Raw genomic sequence first — 16,593 nt, 5'->3', positions numbered from 1 at the left:
AATATGTAGTGCTATATGATCACAGTATATGCAGGTATATAATGTTTTCACTCAAGAGTCAATATAACATTTTTTCTACACCTGAACTGTCTTTTTTGGTGAAAGTAAGTTTTGTCGCATCTGTGTGCATTACGTACCAAGGAAACATCATGTACAGTACCTCTAAAGAGTTTGGAAACACCGAGTCATAGAAGGGGTTTTCTTTATTTTTACAGTTTTTCATATTTTAGAATAATAGTAAAGACAGTGACCAAAAAGTGGTCTTTTTTCCAACTGTGCCACCAGAGGGCAGCAGTGAACGCTTGTCCTTTTCCTCATCGTATCGATGGAGCAAAAGCCCTTTACCGTTTGGCTCGCTGCTGTGCGATGACCACACTGGCATTAGTGACCAGCGTAGCAGATCTATCCCATCATACCCAAGACAGTTTTCTGAAAGCAACCAGGAGAATTGACTATGAAAGACGAGTTGTTGCAGCTGGAGCTCAGGTGTAGCTCACGGGGTAATACTGGCGTTATACCCCAGCAGAACATGGCGGGTTTGGTTCCCACACACGCTGTAGCTAAGTCTCCCCGTGCTCATCAGTCAAAAGGTTATTTGTGTAAGAAAATTTGCTCTATACCTTCCAAAACCATGTTGAAAGAAAACAAGCACTTGTAGCACTTGTTCTCTTCTCTTACTTGCAATGTAAGCAATTTATAATTTCTTCCACAAGTTCCTAAAGTAATGTATTCAGCGGCTTTTGTGCTGGGTGACTGTTCAGCACCTCACTCAGAGTGGGGTAGACTCAAGTGGAATCTGAGCATTGAGCAAGGACCACGGAATGCAGCAGGGTGTAGAGACTCAGACATGGTCGCTGGTCCTCCTTTTTACTTCATATATGACTATTGAGAAGACCCTCCCATTGTGCTTTTAAAGTATTTTTGACCATATAGGACTCACACAGTACAGTATGCAGGAAATATGGTGCCATTTTGATGAAGATTCTGCCCCTCCACAGTACCAGGCAAAAGTATGGACACACCTGATTAAGATAATGGAAAACATGCATTCAAAGACATTTCCATGTAAAGACTTTCAAAAAATATTTTTGGCCATTTTGAAGAATCTAAAATATAAGGTAGTTTTGATCTGTTTGTAGCACTTGTTGGGCACTGCATAATTCCATTTGTGTTATTTCATAGTTTTGAGGTCTTTACTATTATTCTAAAATGTGAAAAATGGTAAAAAATAAAGAGACAAAAGTGTGTCCAAACATTTGACTGGTACTGTTCTTGCCTGTGTTGAATCCCCTCTTGGCTGGAATGTTCTCTAGTGTGTTCTCAGACCAGAAAGAAAAACATGACATGTATAGATGCACTTTTCACAGTTCTCTTGTTCTGTGTGTGTCCAGTCCAGACTGTTCCTAATTGGTGCCATCCCTGTGCTATATTGTCAAAACAGCTGTTAAAACACCAACACTGTTTTCATAGCTACATGAAAAGATATAGCTCAAAACCTTAACCCTTTTTTTCTAACCTTAACTCAAATGTCAGATGAAACCCCAAGCTTCATCTTTGGTTTCTAGCGTCCAAACCACAAATGCACAGCCAATATCTGACTGAAAACACTTTAGAGGCATTGATCTTAGAAATGTGTAACAAATGTGTAATAAGCAACTTTCATTCATCGGTTACTGCTTTGCAATAAGCTTCTGACAGAATAGAAAAATAATTTCCAAAATCAGCTTGCTATTGCACAGCCAAAGGAAAGTGGATTATGACACTGAGTGAACTCAGCAGTGCATGCCTGCCAGCACTGCTAACTACACTGTATCTTTATGTATAAGTGAGGCTTACAGATAGCAGACAACACAGATGGACACCACAAATGGCATCAACACTGTGCTCCCAAAAGGCTATCTGCTGAAACGGTGAAAGTAAGAAAATACTGCACTTTAAACAACTCAGTTTTGTTTTACCTAATGTCTCAATGCTTCTTTTTTCATTTTATGGTTGCATGGAAATTCAAGACGTGACACTGATGAACAGACAAATGACAAATAGGCATTTTTCCTACTATTAAAATACTCTAATAAAGAGTAAAATATTCATGTTTTTCTGAATTATTCCACAAAATGTGACATAAGACTTGGTCCACAGCATTCATTTCCATAGTAGTGGTCAACCTCCAGGACAACAATCAACCTTTAGAAACACAAAAGTGCAGCACTAAAATATAAAATATATTAAATTAAAATATACTGCATGGGGCTTCAACGACATCAGCAGTGAATGTGACCAAAGGAGGGGATCTTCAGTCCGAAACAAGGGACTTCCGTTTCATTCTCCAGTGCGTACCTTCCCCATAATTGACTGAATGCTAAGTGTTATAAATGGACAGGCCGTACAGTTTTAGCTATGTAAATCACCATGGAGACAGACTGTCATAGCTAGTAGCTAGGTCCTGTATAAACGTCTTTACAGGTTAACCAATGGGTAAAATCAAATATCCAAGCCAAGCACATGAACAAAAGTCTTTGGGTAGAGTCGTCCTGTGAAGGAACTGTTTTATTGGGCCAAGGTGAATCTTGGGTTGGACAATACTTTTGTCACTTTATATCCCCATTCCCTCTCTGAGAAAACAGAACAACCTGACACGAAAACCACTCTAAGTGGTCAAGGTCTCCAATCCTGCAAAGAAAGTCTGGACCAGGTTTAAATATAGCAATCTGCATGTAGTATCCTTTTAATTTAAAATCTGTACAGTTCAGTACAGAGTCTAGGCTTCAGTATTTGGCTAGTTTACAGTGACAATGTTTGAGGGCAAGGCTGACAATTATAGCAGCTACATTACCCACGATTTCCCCACAGTACATACACATACTCCCAGACACACACACACACACACACGTAAGGCGGTGCTGCTAATTCAGACTTACCACTATGCACATACTTAATGCTTATGAAGTCACAGACATGGACTGTGTATGCACTTGCACCACCTTCCCAATGGTATAGCATGGGTATCTGTGTTTGGCGTGTCACAGAGACATGGATCACAGAATTAAAGAGTCCCATCACACAGTACTCAGTCTAGCCAGGTGTTAAAACTCACGTTAACTGTAAACTACCATAGGTTTCACACAACTGCTTTTGCAGATGTGAAAGTTTCAAGAATGACCTGGAGCATGGGTCATAAAGACAGGTTTCACACAGTTTTTTTTTTTGATGTCCAAACCCAAATGTCTCAAATCAGCTGAAAAGGAGATTTTAAGATTTTAAATGCATTTAAAACAGGTGACTCAAGTTTGTGGCAAAAATGTTAGCATGGAATGCTAAACCCCAGATTCCGGGGTTTTCAGTACAGGCGACTGAAAACAGAGACCGCAGCAAAAGCCAATAAAAGCCCTCAGTATCCTGGATCTTCGACCCTCTGCGTCTGTGTGTTATTTGGGCTGCTTCAACTGCAGATTTCTTTGAAAGAAGGTTAGGAAACCTCCTGTAGCAGGCTGATGTGTGATGGGGCCTTTCGCTGACTGTAAGCCAGGCTGCTGTGGGGCTGAAGGCAGAGGAGACTCTGTGACACAGACAGACAGACAGAGGGACGGAGGGACGGACGGACAGGGATGGCCTGACAGGACATAGGTTGTAGCAGAGGCGAGATACAGGTAGAAGGCAGCAGTGAAAACAGAATAAGGCTTCCAAAAAATACCCCCCTAACCCCATCTTACTGTGCCCCCCCCCCAACCCAAACAGTGAAGTCAGCAGGACTTCCCCTATAGTACAGACTACATTCAGGGAAGGGGTCATGCTTGAACACATGCATTTGAGACCATTGTTTTAACTCCCACTTGTACCAGACATTCAATATGTTTCAACACACCCTTGCAGCATCTGAGGCAAATTCAGCATACAGTGAATATTTAATGCATATTTAATGCAAGTTTGTGTTAGTGTGTGTGCTATTAAATTTTAGTTTTAACATTTCAACATTTTCCCTGGTGTTCAGGAAATAGGAAAAATGTTATTCATTTGTTAATGGAAAGTAAAGGTAAAAACCTTTTAGACTAAGTCACAACAGAGCAATCAGATGACAAAAAGTACAAGCTTTCATTTGAAAGACAAGACTGAAAGTAAGTTTCCTAAACTGCTTTAGTTAGCAGTTAGCACATCTATTACCTGACCACAGGTAAGGCGTATATTATTTACGCAATATGAATAATGTCCATTATTTGTTATTATAAAAACTAATACATTTTTCGATGCAGGTTCTAACAAATTGTCATAGATTTCTCTCTTTTTTTGCATAGTGAACTTGAATTGAATTGACTCCTCCTGCTTTCTATATAAATGCTACATACATATGCTACATGGACGCCAAACACATTTTGACGTGTATCTCAAATGCATGTGTTTCAGACCCTGGCCCTCTTTGACATAAGCGGAAAAAATCCCAACCTTTTCAGCCGTTTTCAAAAGCAGGTCTTCTGTGTCACCCAAAGAGCTGCTTTTGCCATCTCCAAAATAAAGACCCGGAGACATTAGGCCGGGTTAAGTCTGTCGCCTTGCCCAGAATATATAGCTCTTAAGGTTGAACATTCCAGTACTTTTTGGTTTCCTATAAATCACAATATACATTTAAGACCCGTTTCAACTGCAGAAGACATGAGTGATAAGGTCAGTGATGGATTTCCGCACTAACCCCCCCCTGCAGAGTGAACAGAAAAATTCCCCCCAGGGCATGGCAACCACTTCAGGGGATTTGAGGAAAGCTGACAGGGCTAATTGCATGCATTAAGGGGGATCTTCTAGAAAAATATGCCCAATATTAACAATAATAATCTTTGACAGTTAAAGTCCATCCACACAGTATTGGGCAAGCCAGGCTCTGTGTATGGAGCATTTGGAGACTGCACACCGAGATGAACGAATGACTCCCATTCCCAAAAAAAAAAGACAGACATCAATCCGCACTCTGGTCACCTATTTTTTGCGCTACATCATATTAATTCCCCTGAACACTGACTTCAGACCAGTGATTATCAACCCAACTTACCACTGCAGGCAACACATTGGGCCCTCAGCTGCACATGTGGTGCTACGTCTACACCTCTAACACAATAAAAATGTAGGATAATTCATCCAGCCTACTGCACCGGGCTGTCATTTTTCCTGTCGGAAGTATTTCACATGGGCTGCCCCTCTGTGCTGCTCCGAAAGTAGGTTAAGAACCACTGTTTCAGCCTGTGCTCAAAGTGGCATTAAAAAGATACTCTGCCACAAGATATTAATCTCCTATTTAAAAGAGAAAGGGCTGTCACCCAATGTGCACATCTAACTGGTGGAGAGGTCTTTAGAGAGGTGTCTTTGGATAACACAATGTTGAAAGCAAGACAAAACTGAATACTTTTTTGTCAGACAATGACTGGCTTTGGCTTAGGGTCACACAATTACAGAATCCTAGTTTTCAGTGTGTCACCTGTTTCTAGAAGATTGGCATCTCATGATACAATCCCTACTTTTAGCACTAAGCTCCAAGGACTTTTTTTTTTTACCCCTGCAAATGCCACACACGCGCTGCACTTAAATGGGAGTCAAGAAAACCCCACCTCCCTTCTCCATCAACCTATCAGGAATTTTAGACCTGACCTCAGCCCTGAAGCAGCGCCGGTGTAGAGGACAGACATGAAATACTGAATGGGAAGCAGGTGTGGAATATTACTTGTGGAATATTAATTCATCTGTTCAGGGTAAAAATGTCCTTGGGGCTCTGAGTTATTAACCAGCGAGGCACGATCCCTCCACATCTCCCTCCAAAACAACTCCCTCACTCTGGTTCCTGGGTTATCCGGCTTGAACCCTTTGTCCTAGTGGGGCTGCACACACGGCTGCCTGCAGTTACTATTGCACTGTAATACTTAATAATGGTTTTAATACACTGTAATTAGTGATGGTGATCAGGGACAGCAGAGAAGATAATAAACCTCACTACATGCTATGAGATGCTACAGACCATTCACCAAACACAAGGGCACATCAGGTCAGAAAAAAATAATCAACACCTTAATATTGTAATTCAACTTAAGTATATAATTTGATTTTTCTATGGAAAAGTCAGTAATTATTTGAAAATTAAACCCAGAGACAGTGGCTCCATGTTCCAAGCTCAATTCAATTAAAAGACACTGATCAGGTGTGGCTCGATAATGGCCATACACTGATCCTGGACCAGTTCAAGCTTTTTGCAGAACAGGGTGCAAGGACAGGGATAAGGTTGGGAAAGCTGACCCAGGATCAGTCCCAGATGGCAGAAAATACCTGGGGCTTGACTCATAACTGTCAATGGAAGGTGACCCGAGTGCTGGTCAAGACCAAGCACTTTTCTGCTTTTGTTCTCCTTGTGGGGAAAAAATGGTTGGGGTTGGATTTCGGCTTGGCTTAGCTGTTCCTGGATCAGCTCTGGGGAGCCAGATTGGTAAAAGCTCGGTGCATATTTTTGCAGGGCTTCCTCACTTCGGAGTACCCTAGATGGCCCAGTTCTCTCTCTCTCTCTCGTCACCCTCTTCACCCTCCATCTCGGGGGGGGGGGGGGGGGGGGAGGCACTGTCCGGTCGCATGTGCATACGATATGTCAGCCCCGCCCACGTTCTTGCCGCCTGAGGAAGAACAGCTGCAGCAGCCGGGGGTAGTCTGCAGGGTCAGCCATGAGAGAGAAAAGTGCTACAGCAACCGCTGCCAGGTTTACCGCCAAACACGGTAAAACCATGATCAGCCTAGAACAGATTTAAACTGGGCATTTTTCCTCTGGCGTGTGATTATGGCTAGTGATTTTACTGCAGCACCCATTATGCTTTTATGACACATTTGTATCACGTTACTACACTCATAGTGACCATCCTGGTTGTTCTGTGAACACCAGTTCCCTCATGGGGTGCTGACCATTACCCTGCCTACAATCAGTGTGACAAAGTGCACTGGTTACATTGGCACCGAACTATACTGAGTCTGTAACACTAATGGAGAAGCCATTTTTATAGAGGTAATATATCAGAAGGAACAAAGTAATTGCTAATTTGAATTTAAAGTATGCTTATACTAAAAAAGATACTTGGGTTTGTAGTCTGCAATGACCAAGGGAGAAGCTCAGGTGTGCCAGAACCACCAGGAGGCACTAGAGTCTCCATCAGGCCCAGGCATGATCAGAACCAAGAACTCCTTTTGGTAAATATGATTCAGGACTGGTTTTAAATAAGGTGGTTGCTGGAGCACTTTTACTCTCTTACGGAGCTGCATCTAACTGCTGTTCCCCCATCTATGCATACAGAGGCCTCCTCTATAATCCCACGATCCCGACTGATCTCTGATCAGCACTTGGCAAGTCACCCGGCTCAGCCACCTCCATGATCGTTGATATGGGATCAGTCCGAAATGAGGTGCAGCAGCAGTTATACTCGATACTCACACACACACAGCTGGGATTTAGTCTGCCGTGTCTGAAAGAGGAATGCAGGTCTGTGCAGCTGTCCTATTGGTGGATATCAGTCCTCCTCCGTCGGAAGCGGCCAATCGTGAACGTGGGGGTAAAAAGCCAGTTGAGGCGGCACATGTAAAACCTACAAAATCCTGGTTTTGTTTGCAATAGTCTGGGAAAATGAACTCTGTCCGGGTTTCAGCAGCACTGTTCTGATTCCACACGCAGAGGAAACCATGGGGTGGGCGGGGCTGGGGGAGAGAGGGCGGGCCTAAGCCCTGGCCCTCTGAATTCAGCATGGATTCCCAGAAACCCTGGGGTGAACCCCCACCCCTTGTGTTTAAGGCCATCGGTGTCATACGCAGTCTCTGTCAGGGGGGGCGCTGGGAGGGGGGCGTGGCGCCCGCAGTCAGGGGGCAGGGGGCGGTCGCAGGCTATTGAGCAGTGACTGGACAGCGGGGACGGAGAGGAGGGCCCTGCCCACGCCCCCTCCCGCCCGGTAGCAGGCGTAGCCCAGCACCCCCAGCACCGCCCCCTTTAGGGCTGTCCGTAACACCCAGCCAAAACGAGAGGGCGGGGCCACACTGTAAGGAGGAGAGAGAGAGAGAAGCAGGAGTTAAAACCAAATCTGTAATACAGCTCTGAGGCTTCAATACAACCCAATCCCCGCCCCCTAACACCCCACACCTCTAGTATTTCACACTTATTATTTAAGTGTAGTATTGCGCTGTATTTTGGTTTCTGTGTTCTAGGGACTGTTGTATCGTAGTATATTTGGCTTCTGTCAGACTGCCCACGTTAACTTGTGGTTGGGCTTGAATAGTGTTATGCTCACACTCACTGGTCTGTTGCTCATTCAAATTGAATGGATATACTTATGTTCTGTTGTGCTGGAAGTCGCTCTGGATAAGAACATGTAATGTAACTGTACAGGGCTCTCAATAATACTAGTAAAGGGGCACAAAACAACTAGCAAAAGAGCATTTAAGACACTTAAGAGTTCCTTCCAAACACACTAACACGGCAAAATAATCCCTTCTGCCCACATCCCCACTAACTTCTCTTAAGAGGCACCAGCTGCTGTTCTCTTCCTTTTTGGACAAAATGGGTTTTTTTTTCTCCCCCCACTAGCATTTCCAGCTAACGCACCTCATGATCTCCTGGATGTTGAGCTGCTTGTCCCAGTTCCTCTCTATGCCGGGAACGTGACCCATTCCCACAACCCCGACCACCACCGCAGGCACTTCTGCCAGAGACACAGACAGGGGGAGATTTAGAGAAGCTTTTACAGCTGGAACATCCGCGCTCTCACAGCCTCCTGCTAATCTGGATTAGCAACAACACGAACGAACGAGAAAACAAAAAAAAAATAACAAAAAAACACCATGGGTCTGGTTTAAAAAAAAAAAAAAAGAAAAAATACATATTTGGAAAATTCTGGGTAGACTTCTCAGAGGAAAAGAATGCTGGGTGAAGAGATACAAGATAAAGACAATGCTAATATCAGCTAACCATCAATGTTAGGACGCATGTTTTACGGATTATAAATGTAAAATTAGCCATTCAAAATAACTATGCATTTTCACTTGTTTAGATAGGTTGTTGACGACTTGGATTATCTGTTAACATATTTCTATATGTATTTGTGATACTGAGCTTAAGTAATATAAAAATGGATGAAAACACTTCCAGACAGTTGCAACATATTTCCAAAGAACTGCTATTCAAGTGATCTGCGTCACAAAACTCCTACGCAAACTAAAAGAAGGCTTCAAACCACGACCGCAAACTCTGATCGGAGCGCTCCTGACCAGCCTGTAACATTACGTATGACACTCCACTGGAGAGGGCGCAATGCTTACTCTCTGCATTAGGGGGCGCCTCCACGCAGCGGGCGGCCTGCCGCAGCGTGTGCGTGAGGTAGATGTCGCGCTCGGCCACGATGGTGCGGTGCAGCGCGGGGAACTCGCCGATCATCTCCGACATGGTCTGCTCCAGCAAGTCCTTCTGCTTGCACTTCTCCACGTCCTCCTTGCTGACACACACACACACATACACACACACACACACACACACACACACACACACACACACACACACACACACACACACACACACACACACAACCAGACACCCAGACACCCAGACACCCAGACACCCAGACACCCAGACACCCAGACACCCAGACACCCAGACACACAGACAGGCCACATTACCTCCCCAAAATGCCAGAAGCTCTTCTCAAGAATGTGATTATGTTCAATTTCACCTAGATAGCACCTAAAATTCACTTCATGTCTGATGAAGGGAAAAAAAAAAAAACTGTGTGCCAAGTTAATAATTATTCCAAATAATGATGCTGTAAATTGCATCATTTCAAGATCAGCTGTCCACTAAAGGAAGATCACAACCTCCACAATCAACAATCCCTCTGATTGTTTTTGTGGGAACCACTCCTCTAAAACAGAGCGTCTGGGACTTCCAGGTTAGAGAGACCATAGGGAGCTGAAAGATGTGCCTGAAAGTGTTAAACAGTCCATCATAGCACTAATACACCCGGGTAGCGCATGTTTGACGGGGAGGGTACCTGATTGGGTCAGACAGGAAGCACAGGCCCCACGCAAGCCGCACCTTCTGCCACAGGCTAAGCGCCGCGATGGCGCGCTTGAAGGTCACTGCGATTGGCCGGTCGCCCAGGTGGAACTTGCAGAAGGGCACGCGCCCGGCCTGGGAACGGACAGAAAGGCTCGCTGTAACCCCGATGTGCACACCCACACTCACACGTGCTCATACATACACACACACTGGCACAGACACACACAGACTCATCTACATGTTCACACACACCCTGCCACACATGCACTCGCTCTCTCTCACATTCTCTCTCACTCACTCTCACACACACTCTCACACACACTCTCACACACACTCTCACACACACTCTCACACACACTCTCACACACACTCTCACACTCACACACTCTCTCACACACACACACACACTCACCTCCCTGAAGGCCTCCCTGAACTCGCCCCCAGGGGCCATGCCCAACTGTTCTGTGATGTGGGCTGACACCTTCAGCAGCAGAATCTGCATCAGGCCTGACATCACTCCATTCTGAAGAAAAAGAGAGAGAGACGGGGAGAGCAGGAGGAGAGAGAAGGGGAGACAGAATGAGAGGGGAAGAGGGAGAGAGGGCGGGTTATGCTGCATTCCTCTCTGAGGTTACTGTGCAAAGAGCAAATGCATGCCTTTCACAATAATACCTCCACAGCAGGGTGTCAGCATTAAATCTTCATGCAGTGGTCAAATCTGCTAGAAAGATCTGTTCACTCAGCTCTAGCAAGTATTCTCACGGGACAAGGTTTAGCCAGCTGTTTACAGAGAAATGCTAGCCAGACCACAAGGATCTCCACCCTTAGTTCTACATTCATTAGCATTGAGTGCAGATATCACAGTGCGTTTGAAATCAGGTCTTCATTAGTACTGACTGCAGATATCACAGTGAAGCTGAAATCAGATCTCCGCTGGTGGTGAGAATGCGGATGTCACAGAGGCTGCACTCAGCTTTGCTCAAAGCCTCACCTGTCGGATGGCCTGCTGGACCTTCTCCAGGTTGATGTCCTTGGCTTCCTTCAGCAGCGTCTTCTCGTCCATCTTCAGCATGGACACCCTGTACTGGCACAGCTCCACCACCACCACGTCCGGCTGCACGGCCCGGATCGTCTGACAGGGAGAGAGAGAGACAGTCACTCTGTGCCCCTGTGTCAGGGGAGCTGCGTTGGTGTCCAGATACTAGGGGCACGTGCACCTGTCAACATTCTACTGCATGCTAACTCTGTAAACACGCAGCACCTCCGGCACAGGGTTACTTACACTCAACATCATCTGTTAATTTCCCATGGAATTTAACCTTACAAAAGTAAAAAAAAAAATCATTCACAGCGATAAATATTTTAAAACTTAATCTTCTCTAACTGTTTGATAAAGTGGGGTCACTGTTCTTAATGCTGTTGTAATACTGCATTAATAACTACAGTTTATGATTCATTTTATTGTATAAACCTTCCATGATTAAGTAATTCATGCACCAGGTCCAAATTTACCACTGCTCTATTCTTCCCCGCTGCGAAACTGTGCAGGGTCATCTTACTGTCAAAGCTAGGAGTGATGGCTTTTAGGTAGGCGATGTCAGAATTTTCTAAACTCTGTTAAAATACAATACCTGCCAGACCTTCACAATAGCTCCCTGAGATTGTTCTGCTCTGACATTTCACAACCTTAACATTATCTATTTCAAGTCATGTCCAAAATGTATTCTTAAGTAGACCTTATAGCTGTTTTAACAGTACACTTAGGACCTAAAAGGTAAAAAGAATCACTTCTAAACAGATAATCTAAAGTGAAGCTGCTGATCACTTGAGTAATTTCTCACATGTATGTGCTATTTCCAGTGCTAAGAATTCTGATGAATAATACCCCTGGTCTGGAGTCACCCCCCAGGGCCATACTTCAATGAGTCAAAGTAACATTAAACCTTAATTTACTGAGTAGGTTTACTTTTGATTGCCTTTATGGGCCTAACATCTCGATGTTTCTTGAGTTTCTTGTCCTTCTGCTATTAGATGGTGAGCCCCTGCTGACACCTAGAATGAGTTTCCAATCGACTGCTCAGGGTGTACACTTCTTTCATGTAGAAACATGTCTGAAACTGTCAATGAGTCCGAATTCAAGTAAAGGCTGTGAGCCTGCTGGAAAAAGGCATTCTGGCACTGTGTCAAAGCATCCCTGTTCTGGACAGCCGTCTGACCAAATACATCTAGAAAGACTGAGTGAAAGATTAAAGTGAGATCGTGTTTGAGCCAGACTACTGGGCAGCATTGAAGTCTGTCAGGGACTCCGACATGCTGTTTGAAGGCCAGCAGGACCTAGCTGTCAGAGTCCTGGGAACTCATCTGCCCTGTCGGCGTGGCTACGTCGTCTGGCTGCCTCACCGTGGCGACGTCCCTCTTGCTGCTGTCGCTGAAGTGCGCCGTGCCCACCAGGTACACCAGGCTTCCGTCGGGCGCCGTCAGGCGGGTGACTGTGTCCGGGAGGGTCGGCGAGGGCTGCCGCCGCTGGGCCCGCACCTGCCACAGCAGCTCCACCGCCTGGGAGTCCGCTGGAGACGCGGGTGGACAGCAGGGAGAGACAGAGAGCTCACAAACGCAGCCAGAGACCAGTGCAGCAATCTACCCCCTTAACCCTCCCCGAAGTTTCAGTAAAAACTGCCTGCTGTACCTGCTAATCACTGCACTGGATATACTCTGCAGTACCTCTGATGTACTGTACACTTTCTTCTAAAGTATAAAAAAAATCCAACATAAAACCTTATTTTATTTTACCAGATTTATCCTTCTGTACAAAAGTGAGCAACTGATACAGCTACCAGTTAAACATTCATGAGGTAGCCTGGCCTTTCAGCTGTACTTCAGCAGTAAAAAATACGAGAGCACCTCCACGAGGGTAAAATCTTTAAACGGAGCAGTGGCTGATTTATCTGTGCTGAGCAAGTGCCCATAGCTGAAACGTCTGGAAGGGAAACCAATGAATCCTACCTCTCTGGACGCTCTTTCAGGGTGTCCAGGGACAGTGGGTTGTCTAGACCCCACAGGCTGTCTACAGGTGTCCCTCAAAGCTCTGTGCTCGGCTCCCTCCTTGCCTCCCTCTACATGCAATCTCTCTCATCTCCCCCTGCGGTTTTTCGTACCACTTCTATGCTGACAACACCCAACTCTTCCTGTCGGTTCCACCACCTTTCTACACGCATCTCAGCTTGCCTGAAAGACATTCCACAGTGGATGGTGGACCACCACCTAAATCTGAACCTGGCTAAAGGTGAGACGCTTTTCAACCCATCAAAGTCCTCCCCATTTCAAGACCTCTCCCTCAGCCGAGACTCGACAAGCCTTATCACCAATAGCACTGTCAAAAGCCTTGGTGTAATGCTTGATAGCCACCAATGACACTGTTGCTCATTTAACTTGAATGGATATACTTATGTTCTATTATGCTGGAAGCCATTCTGGATAAGAGCGTCTATTAAATGCATGTGATGTGATATAATGAAACCTTTCAATTCAAACAATTCCACAGAAAATAAGGGACCTGATCAAATGAGGCATCTCCATGCATGGAACAATTGCTAAAGTTCACACAGAAACAAAACATTAGCAATCCTGCGCATCCTGTCCTGCACTCATGGTGCGACTGCTGCTCAGGAAAGTTATCGCCTAGCAGGCAGGATCATCGGATGTACCGAGTAGAGAAAGCGGCATCATAACTGCAGTGCAAAATCCTTGACAGACAGTCAAGTGGATGAAGGACTCACAGAGGCCAGGAGGAAGACTGGGCAGTGCATCATCTTCAGAGGGACCCACTGCCTCCTCCTGAGTTTAACAGAGAGAGAGAGAGAGAGAGCGATACGGATATCGAGAGGCATCCACTGAGGCAAACGAAAATAGAAACACAGCATACAGGAGTTCAGCCATGTGGCCTGCCTGTCTCAGTGGCATGGCCAACGGATACTCAGGCAGTTAGGCTCTGTTGTACTGTCATTGTCCAACTGTTTTCTTCTCAATTCACCTTAGTGCACTGTTTCACGAATTGGAACCTGGAAAGAAGTCTTATAAAGCGACAGATTTTTGGGTCCACCATTCCTAAACTTCACACAATTGCTTTTTTGGTAATAAAGTGAATATCTGATCGAATGTGGCCATTTCAGAACATATGGAATGGACTGACATGTACGGAGTAAGAAGACTAGCTGTCCAAACTCTGCCCACGGTCACCACCTCCATTTCTCCTACCTCTGAATTGTTACTCTGCTCCATGGTCCCGTGTGTGGTTCAGCTGCAACTTTGCTCCCTCTTTTGCAACTGTAAAGAGAGTCCCCCGGGGAAACAAACCCAGCATGAAGTTCCCCTTTATCCACATACAGGTGTAACAAGCTGATCAGATGCTCAAACCAACATCAGTATTTACCACATCAAGTTTTTTAACTGTTAGTGTTCAAAACCACACCAAATCTGCAAAGCAGTTGGTTTAATGCACTTGTGTCTCTACCAGATAAGCTTTTACCTTATCTGACCAACTATTGAAACTTGGTCATTCAGCACTTCTACTATTGTGACTCCTTGTATGGCTTTTACTTGTGATGTACTCTGCCTCACTTGTAAGCTGTGTTTGTTAAGAGTGTCTGCCAAATGAATAAATGTAAATATATTGTAATATAAAACACTCAAAACGCTACTTTGTGCCCTTGACTCTGAACCTGAGGGGGTGGTTATTCAAATGCAAAAAGAAACCAATCTGACACAGCCTGACTGAGATACTCCACCACAATTTCTATTTTAAGACTCCAACTGTATAATCTAAGACAAAGTTAAAGGTGCAGAAGTATACGATTTGTATTGCCATGATGAATGCTAAACATATAAACAAGCTCTGCTGTTTCTTTAAGATGACATTAAGGTTACTTTCTCAATCATATTCCCAAACTGGATTATTTGCGTCTGTGCCGTTTTTGTTCCTATGCATTTAGCAGTATTTGCTAACTTCCTGACATTACTGCTCTCCCACTGAAGCGATTACAACACCAACACGACTAATTGCGCCAGTCCTGAGTCACCGTGAAAAGCAGCCGCCACCATACAGTAACTGCGCCTCTCAAACTAAGCTTATTGCAATGTTAAAATGCGGTAGCCAGCCGGTTACGGAACATAGCAAATGGTAGATAGCCAGGTAGCCAGCTAGCTAGTAGCCAACAACATAATATGCAGCGGACTTATAACTTCATTCACTCAAAATAACAGTCAGACAAGAATTTTTCTTTAAAAACAGACTTTAGCTGTTTTAGTTATTTAGTTTAAAAAAACACCTCTGTCAAATTAATAATAAAGTAGCAAGCCGGCTAGCTAGCGAGAAAGCCAGATGACCGGAGTACAACAGTGCACAGGTTGCTAACCAGCTAGCTAACTAGCCAGCTACTCAGACACGGGCCTAGCTGCCAGTCATTTTATTTCCCTCGGGGGCACTTCCAGTCTGCTAAAATAAAACTGCGGCAAAGTCCGGGTAGATTTTTTTACTTTTCCTTACTTCTGATCATGCTACGTATCCTAGCTGTTGTTACTTTCAGTCCATTTGAATAAGTAAGCTCGCTGACAACATTCACATGTGCTGTCGTGATCCGGAGGCTGTTCAACAAGCCCTCCAGCTGGCCACCGACAGCGAATGCCAGCATGACAGATGCTGGCTAGCTAACTTGTTAGCTTGCAAATGAACTAACATTCTAGCGAGCTCAAAGTTAGCGAAGAACCTCTGACAAACCCGACACGACACTGCAACGTTATTTGGGCTAACATTTTCCGTGTGGGAACTCGGCTTCTGTGGCTAGCATGAGCTATCGTCACATTATAACTTGCAAACGTTAAGTAACTAGCTAGCTAAATTAGCAATTTAACTAATCAGACACAGCCGAGTATGAGTCAACAGCACAATGATAGACCACTTGCGGAAAAGCTGCTGCACTTGGCATTTTGTCTCTCAAAGAGTGTCAGATGAACTGCACTCACTACTGTGAACAGAAAAGATACGAGGACGGTGTTTCTGTTCATTAATAGAAAAGACATTGATTTGCAGTAGATGGCTAACGTTAACTAGCAGCTTTAAAGCTTTCCGAGTAACCAACAGGACAAGATATTTGTCGATAGTCAGTTGATATAATTTGTAAAAACGTTTCTCATCAAAATAAACTCAAAGCCCAAATATAGGGCCGTCATTTGTGTTAGGTGTTCGAATGCTGAAAACTCACGAATATGTCCAGCTTACCTGCTCGCTCGCTCGCTCGCTTGCTTGCTTGCTTTCACTTCGTACTTCGCCACCCGTCTGACACGACACCCCTCCGGCCGAACGGTCTTGTGGGTAGTGTAGTCCTGATAAGGGCCGTTTGCTGATGGGTAATGGAGTTTTGTTCACAAGCGTTAAGAAAAACAGGACTGCAATCGTTTTGAGTGTGTTTGCATCTCGAGTCCACGAATTCTGCCATGGTATTTTGTCTGTTTAGTGCCAGATGGTATCTATCTCTATCTCTATCTATCTATCT

At 44.7% G+C, this 16,593-nt stretch overlaps 1 protein-coding gene across 1 annotated transcript; it reads right to left on the bottom strand.

Moving 5' to 3' along the window:
- Positions 1 to 6,568: 6,568 nt before the first annotated feature.
- trabd (TraB domain containing) lies at positions 6,569 to 16,336 on the bottom strand. The gene is made up of 10 exons (XM_036520264.1): positions 16,320 to 16,336; positions 14,300 to 14,368; positions 13,822 to 13,879; positions 12,446 to 12,612; positions 11,037 to 11,177; positions 10,458 to 10,568; positions 10,038 to 10,177; positions 9,313 to 9,485; positions 8,600 to 8,696; positions 6,569 to 8,034 (listed from the first exon to the last, which is right to left on the bottom strand). Exons 2-10 carry the CDS (start codon positions 14,321 to 14,323, stop codon positions 7,860 to 7,862), a joined length of 1,086 nt encoding a protein of 361 aa, XP_036376157.1. The 5' UTR covers positions 14,324 to 14,368; positions 16,320 to 16,336; the 3' UTR covers positions 6,569 to 7,859.
- Between the last annotated feature and the right edge of the window lie 257 nt (positions 16,337 to 16,593).

The sequence above is a fragment of the Megalops cyprinoides genome, chromosome 25 (genome assembly GCF_013368585.1).
Source record: "Megalops cyprinoides isolate fMegCyp1 chromosome 25, fMegCyp1.pri, whole genome shotgun sequence".
Classification (NCBI taxonomy): domain Eukaryota; kingdom Metazoa; phylum Chordata; class Actinopteri; order Elopiformes; family Megalopidae; genus Megalops; species Megalops cyprinoides.
Note: the sequence above shows the minus strand (reverse complement) of the source record. Positions and strands in the feature narration are given on the sequence as shown.

Excerpts from the sequence above, each read along its gene's own strand:
- trabd (XM_036520264.1), bottom strand. The coding sequence starts at position 14,323 with ATGGAGCAGAGTAACAATTCAGAG. Across the intron at positions 9,486-10,037 it reads TTCCTGTCTGACCCAATCAG|CAAGGAGGACGTGGAGAAGT; the intron begins GTACCCTCCCCG and ends TGTGTGTGTCAG. Across the intron at positions 8,697-9,312 it reads GGCGCCCCCTAATGCAGAGA|AAGTGCCTGCGGTGGTGGTC; the intron begins GTAAGCATTGCG and ends TGTCTCTGGCAG.